We start from the raw sequence: 16,169 nt of genomic DNA, 5'->3' as shown, positions 1-16,169 counted from the left end.
AAACAACCAAAGTGGCCTTTAACAGCTGAATACTAAAAAAAAAACCATTGCCCTCGAGTTGATTCCAACTCAAAGCGACCCTATAGGACACAATAGAACTGCCCCATAGGATTGCCAAGGAGCTGCTGGTGGATTCCAACCGCCGGCCTTTTGGTTAGCAGCTGAGCTCTTAGCCACTGAGCCACCAGAGCCCCTACTCAGCGATAAACAGGGATGGACTATTGTTCAATGTAACAATTTGGATGGATCTCAAGAACATATGCTGGCGGGGGGGGGGGGTGCTGGGTGTGACTATAAAAGAGTAGATGAGGACGATCTTTTTACTGATGAATACTTATGTATCTTGATTCATTAGTGGTTGCGAGAATCTAGCAGGGCCGAATAATCCAGTATTAGGCCAGTTATTATAAACCAAAAACCAAACCCGTGGCCGTCCAATAGATTCCTACTCAGAGCAACCCTATGGCGGTGAGATGTCCAGCCTCTAGGGAAGCGCTCTCCAACAGAAGTTGCTGTGAGAACAGAAATGTTCTAAATCTGCACTGCACAAAATGGTAGCCAGTAAGCCACGTGTGGCTTTATAGCACTTGAAACATACTCTAAAACAATTTGAACACCAAAAGAACAGAAAAAATGAATTTTAAATTGTATATATTTAATTAATTTAAGCTTAAATGACCATACAAAGGCTGATGGCAAAGGTGAAGAGAGTTGATCTTTGGAACCTCAGAGGGGAACCTCTCTGAAATTCCCATTTGCTTCCATGGATATCGCCCGTGTCAGATTTCTTTCAGTATGAAAGATAATCCCGTATAGAACACCTGTAACCTAAATGCTACACTTGTCAACTTTTTTTAACCTAGGTAAACATCTCCCTCTAGTGGAGACTTTTGACCCAATAAAGGTCAGAAATGTTAGTGTTACTCTAGATTTTCAGTTATAGGACACACTCACACACAAGCGTGCACACACGTATACATTTAAATAATAATGAAATAAAATAACAAAGGTAAAGGAAGCTTAAATATGGTCAAGCAAAATTAAAAGATCAAAATCATATTCTCAAAGAAAATGTACATGGGGCCAAAAATATACCTTCTTGCAGCTTTTTTTGATTCCACAATTGACTAAAAGAGAAATGTCAGATGATAGGATGACAGGAAATATTGCAGCTTTTAAAATTCAAAATATAGTGGTGACAACATAGTTAATGTAATTGATGTCACTAATTGTACACCTGAAAAGTGTTGAGTTGGCAAATGTTACGTTATCTGTATTTCTACAACGATTAAGAAATTATATGGTGGCATAAGCATATCTCGTGTCAAACAAAACAGGTAATACTCTTCTTGTCTTCCTCCGCCTTCCACCTTTTCTTCTAGCTGTGGGATATAGCTCATGTCTTATGAAGTATATGTAACTGGTCAAAAGTTCTGACACGTTTTGTAACTGGTCAAAAGTTCTGACACGTCCGTATCAGGAAATATAAAGACACCTGTATTGTGTGGTCTGTCAGGCTCATAAAGGCAATATGCAGGAGTGAACCCAGACCGAAAGTAGCAGAAAGAAACAGGAAACGTGAACGGCAATAAAGTTCAACAGTGGGGGAAAATAGCAGCTGCCACAAAGCTCTCATGGAGTCTGGGGGAGCACAGAGAAAGTTTGGGTTTTCATTTTTTAAATGTAAAAAATTGTTGCTATCAAAATCATAGGCAAGCTAAGTGGCAGTGATCATAAAAACCCCAACTTTTTACAATCTGCCGCTGGTCAGACACTGTTTCAAAACAACCACACAGATCAGTATATTTCCAATTTGAAGATGTTTGTAAATGAGCAAATTCTGGCTGAGAAATTTTAGGTGACTTAATACACATCTATGAAGGTGCGGGGACAGAGAATAATAATATCAATGTGACCATTACTGAACTAGGCACTGGGTTAATTGATTTATATTCCTGATGCTGTCTAATCCTCTCAACAACCCTTTATCTTAGTTCTTATGTTCTCTTTTTTAATGTGAACGCTTAGGTTCAGTGAGCTTAAGTAATTTGCCAAAAATCACAAAACTGATAAGTGACAGGCCTAGGATTAGGATTAAGTATTAAATCTTACATTTTTTCTATGATAATTGCTTGAGTATCGCCCATTTCTTGAAGACAATACTAGGGAAAATTGTTTCCTTATATGCCGTACCTTTATCTAAAACAAAGAGGAAAATTCACTGGTAACAAACGTCCGTGTCAAGTCACAGGCATGTCAAGTCACAGATTATAGGCTACATCTGGCCTCTTCTCTTACATTGGTGGGGCCCAGGGAAGAATGTCGATGGAGGCCCATATACCATATACATGTAAAAGTTACACATCATGGTCGTAAACTATTAAATAAGACATAATCTACCCTCTGGCCTTGACAGATATACTTTACAATGACCTGAAATTTTACATTTTCAGGCTTCTTGGAGTGTTGGCTTCTACTTTGTCCTACTAATGATGAATTCTCTTGGTTTCACTTAATCCAAGCCTCTCACCAATTTACTGGATTTTAAAATTATTTTGTCCTTGGCTACGTCTTCTATTCAAACTTTCTTTTCAAGATTTCTCCCAAATGCCGTTCATATATTGTGGAACAGTTTTTAGTCTACTTTTTTTTAGTGATTATGTGAATATCTTCTTGGGATTAGTTCCTCAAAGCAGATATGTTGGATTAATGGAAAAGGACATTCTTAAATCTTTGGGTAAACATTGTCAATCTGATTTTCACAATGGCTGTACAAATTTTACAATCTACCTGTACTAGAGGAGGAGGGTTGTTTTCTCATCCTCCTTGCTAACACTCAACGTTATCATTTGCTTTTCTTTCTTTTCCCTTTAAACTTCGCCAGGGCATGTTTTAATGACTGAATTGATTGAGATGGGTCAGTGTGGAAGGTTCATGCCAAAGGCTGTCAATATGTCTCAGCCTCACTGGTTGTCTGTTATACTATCATAGTTATGGCCAATCCAATTCTGAGGCAGCAACATTAGGACTAGACTATTCAATGGGATCATTATTCAAATCTGGGTAAGGTATTTTTCTTAAGGATAAAGGCTAATTTTGAAAGAATCACTAGTGCTTCTTTCATCATCAAATAGATGAATTTTCACTGTGCTTCTGCCTTATGCTCTGTTGTTGTCGTTAGTTGTTGAGGAGTCAACCCCCAACTCAAGGTGACCCCACAACACCATGCACAATGGAACAGAAATACTGCCCAGTCCTGTACCATACTCATGATCATTTGGGCAGCCATAGAGTTTTCACCGAGTGATTTTATTTTTGTTGGAAATGAAGGAAGAGTTTTGTATCAGAGAGGGTAGATATGGTGCAAGTCAGAGTCAGGATCTGAGGATAGAGAAGTTTGAAGGCCAGTGTATCCCAGAGAATATAAACTTCTCTGGAATAAGCAGAGGTTTGAAGAGAACCTTAGACTTCTAAAAGCCATAGAATTGGTGGGAGTTTGAGACAGTTTCACTAGATATTTCTTGATAAACAAGAAATCTCACAAAGCTGATATTTGGGTTAAACAATATAGCTATTTTCATTTTATTAAAGAAAAATTGGTTAACATTCAATCATTTCAGGAGGTAGCATATGATCAAGAACTGATGGTACTGACGGAAGAAGTCCAAGTTACAATGAAAACATTGGCAAAAAACAAGGCTCCAGGAATTGAGTGAGGGAATACCAATTGAGATGTTTCAACAAACAAACACAGTGCTGGAAGTGCTCACTCATCTATGCCAAGAAATTTGGAAGACAGTTACTGGGCCAAAAAAATGGAAGAAATTCTTATTTATGCCTATTCCAAAAAAAGGTGATCCAACCAAATTCGGAAGTTATCAAACAGTATCATTAATATCACACATAAGTAAAATTTTGCCGAAGGTCATTCAAAAGCTGCTGCAGCAGTGCACCAACAGGGAACTGCCAGAAATTCATGCTGGATTCAGAAGAGGACATGGAACAATGGACATCATTGCTGATGTCAGGTGGATATTTGCTGAAAGCAGAGAATAACAGAAAGATGTTTACCTGTGTTTTATTGACTAAGCAAAGGCATTCGACTGTGTGGATCAAAACAAATTATGGATAACATTGTGAAGAATGGGAATTCCAGCACACTTAATTGTGCTCATGAGGAAACTGTACATAGATCAAGAAGCAGTTGTTCAAACAGAACAAGGGGATACTGCATGGTTTAAAGTCAGGGAAGGTGTCTGTCAGGGCCATATCCTTTCACCATAGTTATTCAGTCTGTATACGGAGAAAATAATCTGAGAAGCTGGACTATGCGAAGAAGAGCTCGGCATCAGGGTTGGAGGAAAGCTAACAATCTGTGATATGCAGATGACACAATCTTGCTTGCTGAAAGTGAAGAGGGCTTGAAGCACTTGCTGATAAAGATCAAAGACCACAGCCTTCAGTATGGATTACACCTCAACATAAAGAAAACAAAAATCCTGACAACTGGACCAATAAGCAACATCACAATAAATGGAGAAAATATCAAAGTTGTCAAGGATTTCATTTTACTTGGATCCACAATCAACATCCACAGAAGCAGCAGTAAAGAAATCAAACAACACATTGTATTGGGCAAACCTGATTCCGACTCATAGCGACCCTATAGGCAAAAGACCTCTTTAAAGTGTTCAAAAGCAAAGATGTCACCTTGAAGACTAAGGTGAGCCTGATCCAAGCCATGGTATTTTCAATTGCCTCATATGCGTGCAAAAGCTGGACAATGAATAAGGAAGACTGAAAAATTGATGCCTTTCAATTATACTGATTATACCACGGACTGCCAAAAGAATGAACAAATCCGTCCTGGCAGAAGTACCACGAGAACGTTCCTTAGAAGCAAGGATGGCAAGACTTTGTCTCACATACTTTGGATACGTTATCAGGAGTGATCAGTCCCAGGAGGAAGACATCATGCTCTGTAAAGTAGAGGGTCAGCAAAAAAGAGGAAGACCCCCAACAAGATGGATTGACACAGTGGCTGCTACACTTGGCTCAAGCACAGCAAAGATCGTGAGGATGGCGCAAGGCAGGGCATGTTTCGTTCAGTTGTACATAGTGTTGCTACAATTAGGAGCCTACTCAACGACAACAAAGGAAAAAACTTAGGATGGAATACAACCACATGTTTCCAAGAGTTTTCCTTGTATAGTAGGGATGCTGCTATTACCTGTCTTTGTTTTGTATATCTCCTAATTTTTGTTAATAATGCACAAGTTACACGAGTGATAAAACCATTTTAAAAATACTATTCTTAATTCAAAGTGGAATAAAAACAAAACCAAAATCTTTCAAATAAATACAACTTCCCTGGATGGCACTTCTAAATGATCAAATAATTTATGTGCCTAACTCCTCAACTCAATAGAGCCCAGTGGGCGAGTTATGTATGATTTCAGTTATTTTGTAAGTAGCACATTATAACAATTTGTACTTTTAGAAGACCCAGTGGACTTTGAGGCCCTTAGAATTAACAGTACGTACTGATTTTTTTTTTACTGATTAGTGATTACTTCCTTACTAAAAAAAAGTCATGTTCTTTATTAATACAATCTTGTTCATGGGAACATCTACTGTTTAACTCTAAGAAGACTTTGAGAAAGAGAAGACTCTACTCTTTGGGCTCAGTCCAGGAGATCCTCAGGGTCGCAGATTCTCTGGCAGCATGGGACAGAAAAGACATACCCATATGTACATACATACATACACACACACACGCGCGCACACGCACGCACACACATACCTTATTGGAGTGGGAGGGAGAGACACCATTTTTTCTAAGATGTAATGTTGATGTTATGTGTGGAACAAAGGAATGTAAGTTTTTTAATCAAGGAGTTGGTCTCTGAAAGTTATGTTGGTGTAGAAGACAGTGCAGGTAGAACACAAAATGTTCTCTCCATTGCACAGGCAATACATCTGTTAATAAATAAACTCTTGAATCTTCAAAACTCAAAGATTGACTTATCAACCCCAGACTGTTTATATCTTTCTCCCTATCCAGAATAGAGTCCACAATTTATTACTTTGATAACTCACTTGCCAGTAACTGGGACTCCTTTGTTCCTTTTCTTTTAATATTTCATTCCTGGGGCAACATCACAACCCTGTATCACCCCCACTATCTATTGTGTGCATTTCTGAAATTACATAGAAGAGTATTGCTGGTGGACATTACACAACAGCATACATTGGTATCATTATAAATTCATAGTGATCAATCTCAAAAAGATGATCTATACTCTCTAGAGGGTATTATACTGGCTATCTTACAGTCAGAGCCCAAGAGGTAGATTGTTAAGGGCTATACCCAAACCAAACCCACTGCGGTTGAATTGAGTCTGACTCACAGAGACCCCATCAGGTTTCAAAGGCTATAAATCTTTATGGAAGCAGACCACCACATCTTACTCCCACGGAGCAGCCGGTGAGTTCGAACTGCCGACCTTTCAGTTAGCAGCCAAGCACTTTAACCACTTTGCCACCAGGTCTCCTCGCTAAGGGCTATAATGATGATCTAATCCCTAAAAGTATATTATATATCAGTCCCTTGGTTGGGATCTCAAATCAATAGCCATGATTCAAAAGAAAACAATTCCAAAGAAAGTCTGCTAGGCTTTCAAAGGAGCTGTGATACCATAAAAATCGAAGCCTGGATAACAACATCATTCATCCAGTTCCCTGGACTTGCATTAATAGGACATGTGTTGCTAAAGTAGCACAACCCCCAGAAGAAGAATCCTCCCCCAGCCTCTCCCAAGATGTGACTACTGAGGACAACAGACAAGGGAAGTTTTCCCAGACAGCAGAATAGAAATCATCCAGACTGACGAAGGAATTCTCCACACTAGCCGGGAAGGGACTCTTAATATTATTGTCCACCAGGATGGTATTTTATAGTTCGTGACCTTTGTCTTTTTTTAACTTTTTGCTTTTTCTAAATGAATTTTTATTACAGTTATCCTATTATTCTTCCATCATTGTATATTGCTTGTCTTGTGAGTAATTAAATTACTGGAAATAAAATTAATGGGAATGAAAAGAGACTACCATTTGGACTAAAGAGGTAGACACAACACCCAGAGAACCTAGACTTAAAGCTGAATGCAGTAAATGGAATAGGATTCAATTTTTTCCCATTGGGAATGGATGAGGCTATCTTCACTTGAAGACGGAATTGTTTCCTCATGCGAGGTTGAGCTCATTTGAAACTGCATATATGGCCAAAAGAATGTGCTTGTGTGATTATCAGCCAGGGATGGGGTAGTAACACTTAACACACATTTTCCCTTTTCCTGAGGCCAGATTTATTCATTTCCTTCAGAAAATCATTCCACAAACACTCTTTGTTTGAAGATTGTATAACCTCAGTTTCCAGTTTTTTTATGGATAGGCACATGACAAGGCCTGGCCAATTTTAACCCTTTCGTGACCCAATTATTTTCTGCTTTGAATTTTTTGTTGATACCATATGTTTTCATTAATGGAAGCAAGCTGAATCATTCAGTGTGTCTGAATCTTCGGTAGGTAGTATAGATTTTTTTTCCTGCCCTTCCCATAAAGCATTTAGTGGTACGTAAGAATTACTACTAATAATACCCCAGAGATCCCACTGGGGTCTATTGGTACATATGCTAACGATAAAAATTTTCAAAACTTCTATTTTTCCTACCAAAAATTCAGATACCTCATACAATACCCTGTAAAAACAGTAATTTGTGGCACAAGCCCATTTCTTCAGTTTCACAAAGTCATAAAGGCTCCTGCCTTGTGGCACCACACACTATCAATGGTAGAGGAGTTTTCCAATAAACCCCAGAGTTTGAAAAATTTCACAGCACTATATGTACCACCAGGCATTAAGAGCACCATCTTGTAGAGAAACTAAAATTGTAGATCTAGGATATTTGGAATGGATCTAAGTAAATCCATTGATTTTCTCAGATGTTTTGCTCCTATATATTTAGCTGTGTTATACATGAATGTCAGGGTCTCTGGCAAAACAAAAATAGAATCCAAAGAGATAAGCAAGTCAGGAGATTTGAGCAGTTAATGGTATTGACACACAGAGAGGGTAAAAATAATATTCAAAATTTAATAACCTTCTATAAATTTAAAAGGATTGAAATCATAAAAAGCATGTTCTCCAACCACAATGGAATTAAATTAGAAATCAGTAGCAAAATTTTTTGGAAATTTACAAATATCTGGGAATTAAGCAACAAACTCCTAACAACCAATAAGTCAAAGAAGAAATCAAAATGGAAATTAGAAAATACTTTAAGATAAATGAAAACGAAAACACAACATACCAAAACTTATGGGATGCAATGAATGAAGTGCTTAGAGAGAAATTCAAAGCTGTAAATGCCTGTATTTAAAAAACGTAAGATCTCAAATCAATAACCTCACCTTCCACCTTAAGACACTAGAAAAAGAAGAGCAAACTAAACTCAAAGGAAGCAGAAGAAATTATAAAGATTAGAGAAGAAGTTAATTAAATAGAGAATACAGAAAATCAACAAAATCAAAAGTTGGTTCTTTGATAAGATCAACAAAATTGACAAACTTTTGAAAGACCAACCAAGAGAAAAAGATAGAAGACTAAAATTACAAAATTAATAATAATAAGAATGGCATTACTAGTGACCTTACAGAAATAAAAAAGATTATAAGGGAATGCTGTGAAAACTGTATATCAATAAATTAGATAACTCAGATAAATGGATAAATTCTTAGAAAGACACAACCTAACTAAACTGACTCAGAAAGAAATAGAAAATCTGAATAGACATATAACAAGGAAAGTGATTGAATTAGTAATCAAAAAATTTCTCACAAAGAAAAGTCCAGGCCTACATGGCTTTACTGGTGAATTCCACCAAATGTATAAAATTAATATCAATTCTTTACAAGTTCTTCCAAAAAACAGAAAATTAGAAAACACTTCCTAACTCATTCTATGCTCTAATATTACTCCAATACCAAAACCAAAGACTTCACCTCCAAAAAGAAAACTACCAGTAGGAAATGTGCATTAAGAGATTTATGGAAAAGAATTAAATTACGCAATTGTGGAGAATGGCTAGTCTGGAATCCATAAGGTAGGCCATCAGGGAGGGAAGGCCGGAACTCTTGGGCACTAGCTGAAACTGCTGTCCACAGACAGAATCTCATGTTCACCAGGGGAGCCTCAGTTAGGCTCTTAAGACCTGTCAACTGATGGAATCAGGCCCACCCAGATAATCTAAGATAATCTCTCTTACTTAAAGTCAACTGATCACAAACTTTAATCACAGCTACAAAATACATTTGCAGCAATATATGGATTAGTGTTTAATTATTTTAATAACAGGAGTATAACCTGTGAAGAAGAATGGGGCATCAGCATTGTAGGAAGACCACAACCTCCAGTATGGATTACACCTCAACATAAAGAAAACAAAAATCCTCACAACTGGACCAATAAGTAACATCCTGATAAATGGAGAAGCTGTCAAACATTTAACATCATGATAAATAGATAAACTGTCAAAGATTTCATTTTACTTGGATCCACAGTCAACACCCATGGAAGCAGCAGTCAAGAAATCAAACGACATATTGCACTGGGCAAATTGGCTGTAAAAGATCTCTTTAAAATGTTAAAAAGCAAAGATGTCACTTTAAGGACTAAAGTGTGCCTGACCCAAGCCATGGTATTTTCAATCACCTCGTATGTTTGTGAAAGCTGGGCAATGAATAAGGAAGACTGAAGAAGAATTGACGCTTTTGAATTGTGGCATTGGCGAAGAATATTGAATATACCATGGACTGCCAGAAGAACAAACAAATCTGTCTTGGAAGAAGTACGGCCAGAATACTCCTTAGAAGCGAGGATGGTAAGACTTCATCTCACATACTTTGGACATGTTATCAGGAGGGAGTGGTCCCTGGAGAAGGACATCGTGCTTGATAAAGTAGAGGGTCAGCGAAAAAGAGGAAGACCCTCAACAAGATGGATTGATGCGGTGGCTCTACCAGTGGGCTTATAGCAATGATTGTCAGGCTGGTGCAGGACTGGGCAGTATTTCGTTTGTTGTGCATAGAGTTGTTATGAGTTGGAAACGACTCGATGGCACCTAACAACAACTACTTAGCTAAACTGACACATCAAAAGACCATCGCACTCCCCAAAGTGATCCACGAATTCGACACAATCCCTACCAAAATCCCAGAAATTGACAAGCTAATTCTAAAATTCTTGTGAAAATTCAAGGGGCCCAGAATAGCCAGAACAACCTTGGGGGGAAGAAAAAAAAAAGTCTGGACATATAGATCAATGGAATAGATTCCAGGAATAAACCTTACATTTATGGTTAATTGAATTTTCACAAGAATGCCAAGATAATTCAATGAGGAAAGAATAGTTTTTTCAACAAATGATGTTGGGGCAACTGAATATCTACATGCAGAATGGTCAATAGTTGTTGTTTGTTGCCATGAAGTCAGTTCCAATTCATGGCAACCCTGTGTGTGCAGAGAACTGCTCCATAAGGTTTTCAAGGCTATGGAAACAGATTGCCAGGCCTGTCTTTTGAGGAACCTCTGTGTTGGTTCAAATTGCCAGCCTTTCAGCTAGTAGTCAATCACTTAACTGTTTGTGCCACCCAGGGACTCCTAAAGGGCCAATAAACACTGAAAGAATGTTCGACACCATTAGTCATTGGAGAAATGCAAATCAAAACACAGCAAGGTACCACTTCATACTCACTAACCCATTGCCACTGAGTGAATTCCAACTCACAGAAACCCTGTAGGACAGAGAAGAACTGCCCCATAGGATTTCCAAGGCTGTAATCTGGTGGCATAATGCTTAAGTGCTAACCAAAGGGTCGGCAGTTCGAATCCACCAGGCGCTCCTTGGAAACTCTGTGGGGCGGTTCTACTCTGTCCTATATGGTTGCTATGAGTCAGAATTGACTTGACAGCACTGGGTTTTTTTTAATCTTTACGTAAGCAGACTACCACACCTTTCTCCTGTGGAGCAGCTGGTGAGTTCGAAGGGCCAAACTTTTCAGTTAGCAGCAGTAGTTAAACTACTGCATCACCAGGGCTCCTTTCATACTCACCAGGATGGTTATAATTAAAAATGCATATAATAACAAGTGTTGGCAAGGATGTGGAGAAACTAAAACCCTCATACATTGTTGATGGGATTGTAAAATCCCACAGCCACTTTGAAAAACAATCTGGCAGTTCCTCAGAAGGTTGCCATATGATCCAACAATTCCACTACTAGGTATATACCCAAGAGAATTGAAGACTTATATCCCCACAAAAATTTGTATAAGAGTGTTCATAGCAGCATTATTCATGAATAAATAAGATGTGGCATATCCATCCAATGGAGTATACTTGGCCCTAAAAGGGAATGAAGTGTTTACGGTCAAACTTCTAGGGATTCTTCTTGTTGGATTTTTGGATCTAAAGTCTTAATTTATATTACCTTATTCATTCTTGGAAACGCTGGTGGCGTAGTGGTTAAGTCCTACAGCTGCTAACCAAGGGGTCGGCAGTTCAAATCCTCCAGGCGCTCCTTGGAAATTCTATGGGGCAGTTCTACTCTGTCCTATAGGGTCGCTATGAGTCAGAATTGACTCGATGGCACTGGGTTTGGTTTTTTTTTTTTGGTATTCATTCTTAGAGGTGGGTACATGTCTACTTAGATCCAGCTGGACAGACAGCCAAAGTAAATAAACTACAGCTTCTTCCCACTAGCAGCCCACAGTCTACAGGATGACATCAGGTGTGATGAGATGGAACATGCTGTGACTCTGAAATTCCATGTGGGGGTAACGTGGGTGGCCTCAAATTTTCTGTGCCCGCCCACATGACACAAAGTTCACAGTGCAGAACTTTGGGGACACACATCATATCATACCATCTGTTCTGGTTCAGTGTATAAGGCTCCAAGTCTCTGCAGAAGGTGGCATACTGTGCAGTTCTCTGGACCAAGAGCTTTAGCTGTTACTCTTTTGGGAAGCCTAGCCATGAGGCTCCTCCTGATTATCGCAATTCTGCTATTCCAGAAGTCCACAGGTAACCCAGAGCTTTCCAGGGGCTCACTCAAATCAACAACGAAAGGGTAATAATTTCAAGAGCCAAAGGGGATTTCATTATCCATATGAGGGGAGATAGGACCCTCAAGGATGACTGAAGTCTGCCCAATGTCATCAGAAATTCCCTCTTACCAGGGCCTTCTACCATAGGACTGTTCTCAAATGCGCACTCACAGAGTTGAAAAGAGGTCACAATTTCTTCTGGGAAGGCTTCTTTGTAGGGAAGGAATGAGCCTTTGGGCACAGGCTTACTCTGGGACCCAGTCATATTTTTTTCCTCTCAAGTGTACGAGTAGTAGAAAAAGCACCAACTTTGGAGTCAAGTTTAAGAATTCTGAAACATGCCTTCAATGCATACTAGTTTGTCAATTTTGGAGAAATGGTGAAGACTCTCTGAGCCTCAGTTTCCTCATCTGTGGAGATAATGACATCTGGCTCATAGGAGTGTTATTCACTGATGTGACACGTGTGAAGCACCTAGCATAGGCCTCGGCACACGCTAAGAACTTAAAAATGAGAATGTTTTCTCATTCAAAACCAAATTTCTTAAACAACAACTAAATAAATAAAAAATAAAAACTAGGATGCAGAAGCTAGATTCGCTTTTCGGCTATTTTTACTAACCAAATTTTATAATGGTAAATAATATTAATCTTGTAACAAAAAGGTATTTACCCTTGTAATATAGAAATAAACCCAGAGTTTCAAACGTTAAAAAAAAAAAATCTCTTATATTTGTCACTATCTATAAAAATAGTAATGGTCTGTCCCTAGATCCCTAAATTCCTAAGCATTAAGAGTCCAAAACCTGGAGTTGAAGGGATCGTTTTTGTCCTTAGTCTTTGTCCTCTGGGGTCTAGCCCAGAGGAGAGTACAAGCCCAGATGCCGAAATACGAGCAGCCCAACTCTTGGATCACTGAAAGCATTTGGGATTAACAAAGGAAAGAATATACATGGAGGTGAGCAAAGGTCTGGGATTGAACATTGGGGGAATTCTTGCCTCTGGAGCTGGAAGGAGAATGAGAAGTCACAGAGGGATAAACCAAGTCTGAGAATTAGAAGGACATCCAGATAATTGTGATGACATAGAAGCCAAAGGATGAGATGCATTTGCAAAAGTATAAAGTTCTGAAAAGTAGTAAAGGAGGGAGTCCCCGAGTGGCTCAAAGAGTTAAGCACTTGACTACTGAGCAAAAAGTGGGTGGCTCAAACCCACCCAGAGGTGGTTCAGAACAAAGAGCTGGCAACCCGCTTTTAAAAGGTCACAGCCTGGAAAACCCGATGGAGTACATTTCTAATCTGCACACACGGGGTTACCCGGAGTTGGAATTGACTCCGTGGCAACCGGTTTGGTTTTCTGTTCGGAACAGAGCAGGAAGACAATGGGAGAGAAACACCTGACTGGGTAAGATGAAAGTCATCCTTGACTGTGGTAGTGGGTGTGGCCCCCAAAAATAGTTGGACTCAGACATGAATCCATCATAACCACTTACCATTCTCTGGGCATCAGGGATAGGGCAGCAGTAAGGTAGTGATGGCCTAGGAGCTTTCAGGGTGGAGGCGTATTTGCTGGGATTCCCAGATAGAACATACTTCCATAGCCTGTAAGTAAGGATTGAGCTCCTTTATTTTCTCCGACAAGATCTGATTGTCTTGGTGGAGTCCATCAGATGTTGAAGCAAAGTCCAGAATCTTAGAGGACCTAAATATAACTAACCCAGTTAGACATAAACATTGAAGTTCACCTTCCTGGAGAATCTTTCTTGGGATATTATGGGGAAATGCCTTGTGGATCTGCCCTGCCCCTAACCCATACAAATCTCTTCCGCCTTCCTCACGACCCAAGTTGCCTTTCACTCTCAAGTACTAACCTTGGCCTATTGTTCTTTTCTGTGCACAGTCACCGAACAGCGTAAAAAATGCTGGATTGACTATGTGCAAGGACGCTGCAGGAAGATATGCAAAGTTACTGAAATTCGTGAGCTGTTGTGTAAAAATGGGGGGTATTGTTGCCTCAGTATCAAAGAAGTGGAAGCCCGTAAAAGAATTACAAACCCTCCGCGTCCAAAGCCTATAACGTATGCACTGACTTTGCCTCAAGATTACGATACACCAATGGAAAATATCTCAAGCCCTAACCCAGATTCTCCATAAATCAAGTACAAGTTTTTCTTCATTTTTTTCTCAGCCTATTCCAATGAACTAAGGTAAAGAAATTTATATCTTTTCATTTCTGGTTCCTTGGTTCCCAGAATGATCTTCAAGCACATTCTAATAAAGCTCATTAGCCCGTCTTCTGACTCATTTGTTCTTTAACCAGAAATTGAATGCTTACTCTACCTGAGGTGATGGATTGCTAAGGACAACTCAGAACCGACCCTTGCAAAGGGGAGGATACAACCTGTGCACTAAAATAAGCCCATAACACTGGAAGACTGGAATAAGAAATTCAGGAAAAATTGACATGAAATTTGGGAGGGGAAAGGTGAAGCTGAGTGTTCAGGAAAAATCCACGAGTGTGTTTAGGATCAAAGTGGTGCCTTATGAGCTGGTAGGATTTCAGCAGATGAGTGTTAGTACGGAAGGCAATTTGAGTAGCTAGAATGGCATCAATAAATGAAATGAAATTGGAAAAGACAAGACATTTCTGGAGAATATACATGCACTTTGGTTGGCGAACAGAGCACTCAAAGTTGAGCTATGAAGAAGTCTATTTTCTTAAGCTTTTGTGTTCTGGAGTTTGGAAAATAGAGATGAATAGGACTCCGCTAACTAACTTAACAATAGTATCAAGGGAAACTATTCTACCAAAGCCTAACAGTTTGCACTCAGCTACTAACCTAAGGGTTAGTGGCTCCAATCCACCCAGTGGCACTATAGAAAAAAGGCCTTGTGAACTGCTTCCATAAAGATTACAGCCAAGAAAACCCTACGGAGCAGTTCTACTCTGTAACATGTGGGGTCGCCATGAGCCAGAATTGACTTCACAGCAATGGGTTTGGTTTTTTGGAACCGGCCCTGGGTGGGGTGGGGAAGTACCCAATTCCAGCCCGCTCTAGGCTTCCTGTCTCAGCTAAAGGTAGGGGGGAAAAAAAAGCCAAGCACTAGTGAAGGATACAGCCCAGGGCACAGGCTCACTAAAAGACTGAGATCTAAACATAGCATCAGGGATGGCTTCCCCTTCCCCCACATCCTATGATCACAATATTAGCAAGTTGCTACTTTTACTCTCAAGTCCAAAATTGTTTTCAGTCATCTCCATTGAGTCTAAACATAGTCCTTAGCAGTTCAGTCATCTTTTACCGCATTATGTATTACCTGTTCCCAATCCAATGGTGATAAAACAGAACTAGGTGAAGAAAGAACTGGGTAAGCATAATTAAAATTCTCATTTGGAAAAAGGGGAAAATAGGAATCAATACATGGCCCATAGCACATAACACATGCCACTGGACAAGAATATTGAGGTCTTCCTGCCCTGCTGATGGAATTGTTCCTTGCATAATCGAACAGCAGTTCCCAGTCTATTTTTTCCATGGCTCATGCTTCTGCCGTCTGGAAGAAACTCCTTTGTCCTTCGTCTTCCATGGTGTTTAGTCATCTAGTGCTGCTAATTTCTGGGTAGTGCTGCTATAACAGAAATACCACAAGTGGATGGCTTTAACAAAGATAAATTTATTTTCTCACAGTCTAGTAAGCTAGAAGTCCAAATTCAGAACGTCGACTCCATGGGAAGGCTTTCTCTCTGTGTTGGCTCTGAAGGAAATTCCTTGTCATTAATATTTCCCTGGATTAGGAGCTTCTCCACACAGGAATCCCAGCTGCAAAGGATGCGCTCTTCTTCCGACACTGCTTTCTTGGTGGTATGAGGTCCCCAACTCTCTGCTGGCTCCCCTTTCCTTTTATCTCTTGTTTTTTAAGATAAAAGTGGTGCAGACCACACCCCAGGGAAACTCCCTTTACACTGGATCAGGGATGTGACCTGAGCAAGGGAGCTACATCCCACC

At 39.6% G+C, this 16,169-nt stretch overlaps 1 protein-coding gene across 1 annotated transcript in view; it reads left to right on the top strand.

The window, feature by feature from the left end:
- The window catches only part of DEFB127 (defensin beta 127), a 128,355-nt gene extending 113,963 nt beyond the window's left edge, over positions 1-14,392 (top strand). Inside the window, exon 2 of the mRNA XM_064276471.1 lies at positions 14,063-14,392. Within this exon, the coding sequence (XP_064132541.1) occupies positions 14,063-14,316 (254 nt within the window). The 3' untranslated portion in view covers positions 14,317-14,392. The remainder of the gene's footprint in view (positions 1-14,062) is intronic.
- The last annotated feature ends 1,777 nt before the right edge of the window (positions 14,393-16,169 follow it).

The sequence above is a fragment of the Loxodonta africana genome, chromosome 24 (genome assembly GCF_030014295.1).
Source record: "Loxodonta africana isolate mLoxAfr1 chromosome 24, mLoxAfr1.hap2, whole genome shotgun sequence".
Lineage (NCBI taxonomy): Eukaryota > Metazoa > Chordata > Mammalia > Proboscidea > Elephantidae > Loxodonta > Loxodonta africana.
This window is presented reverse-complemented; position numbering and strand designations above follow the sequence as displayed.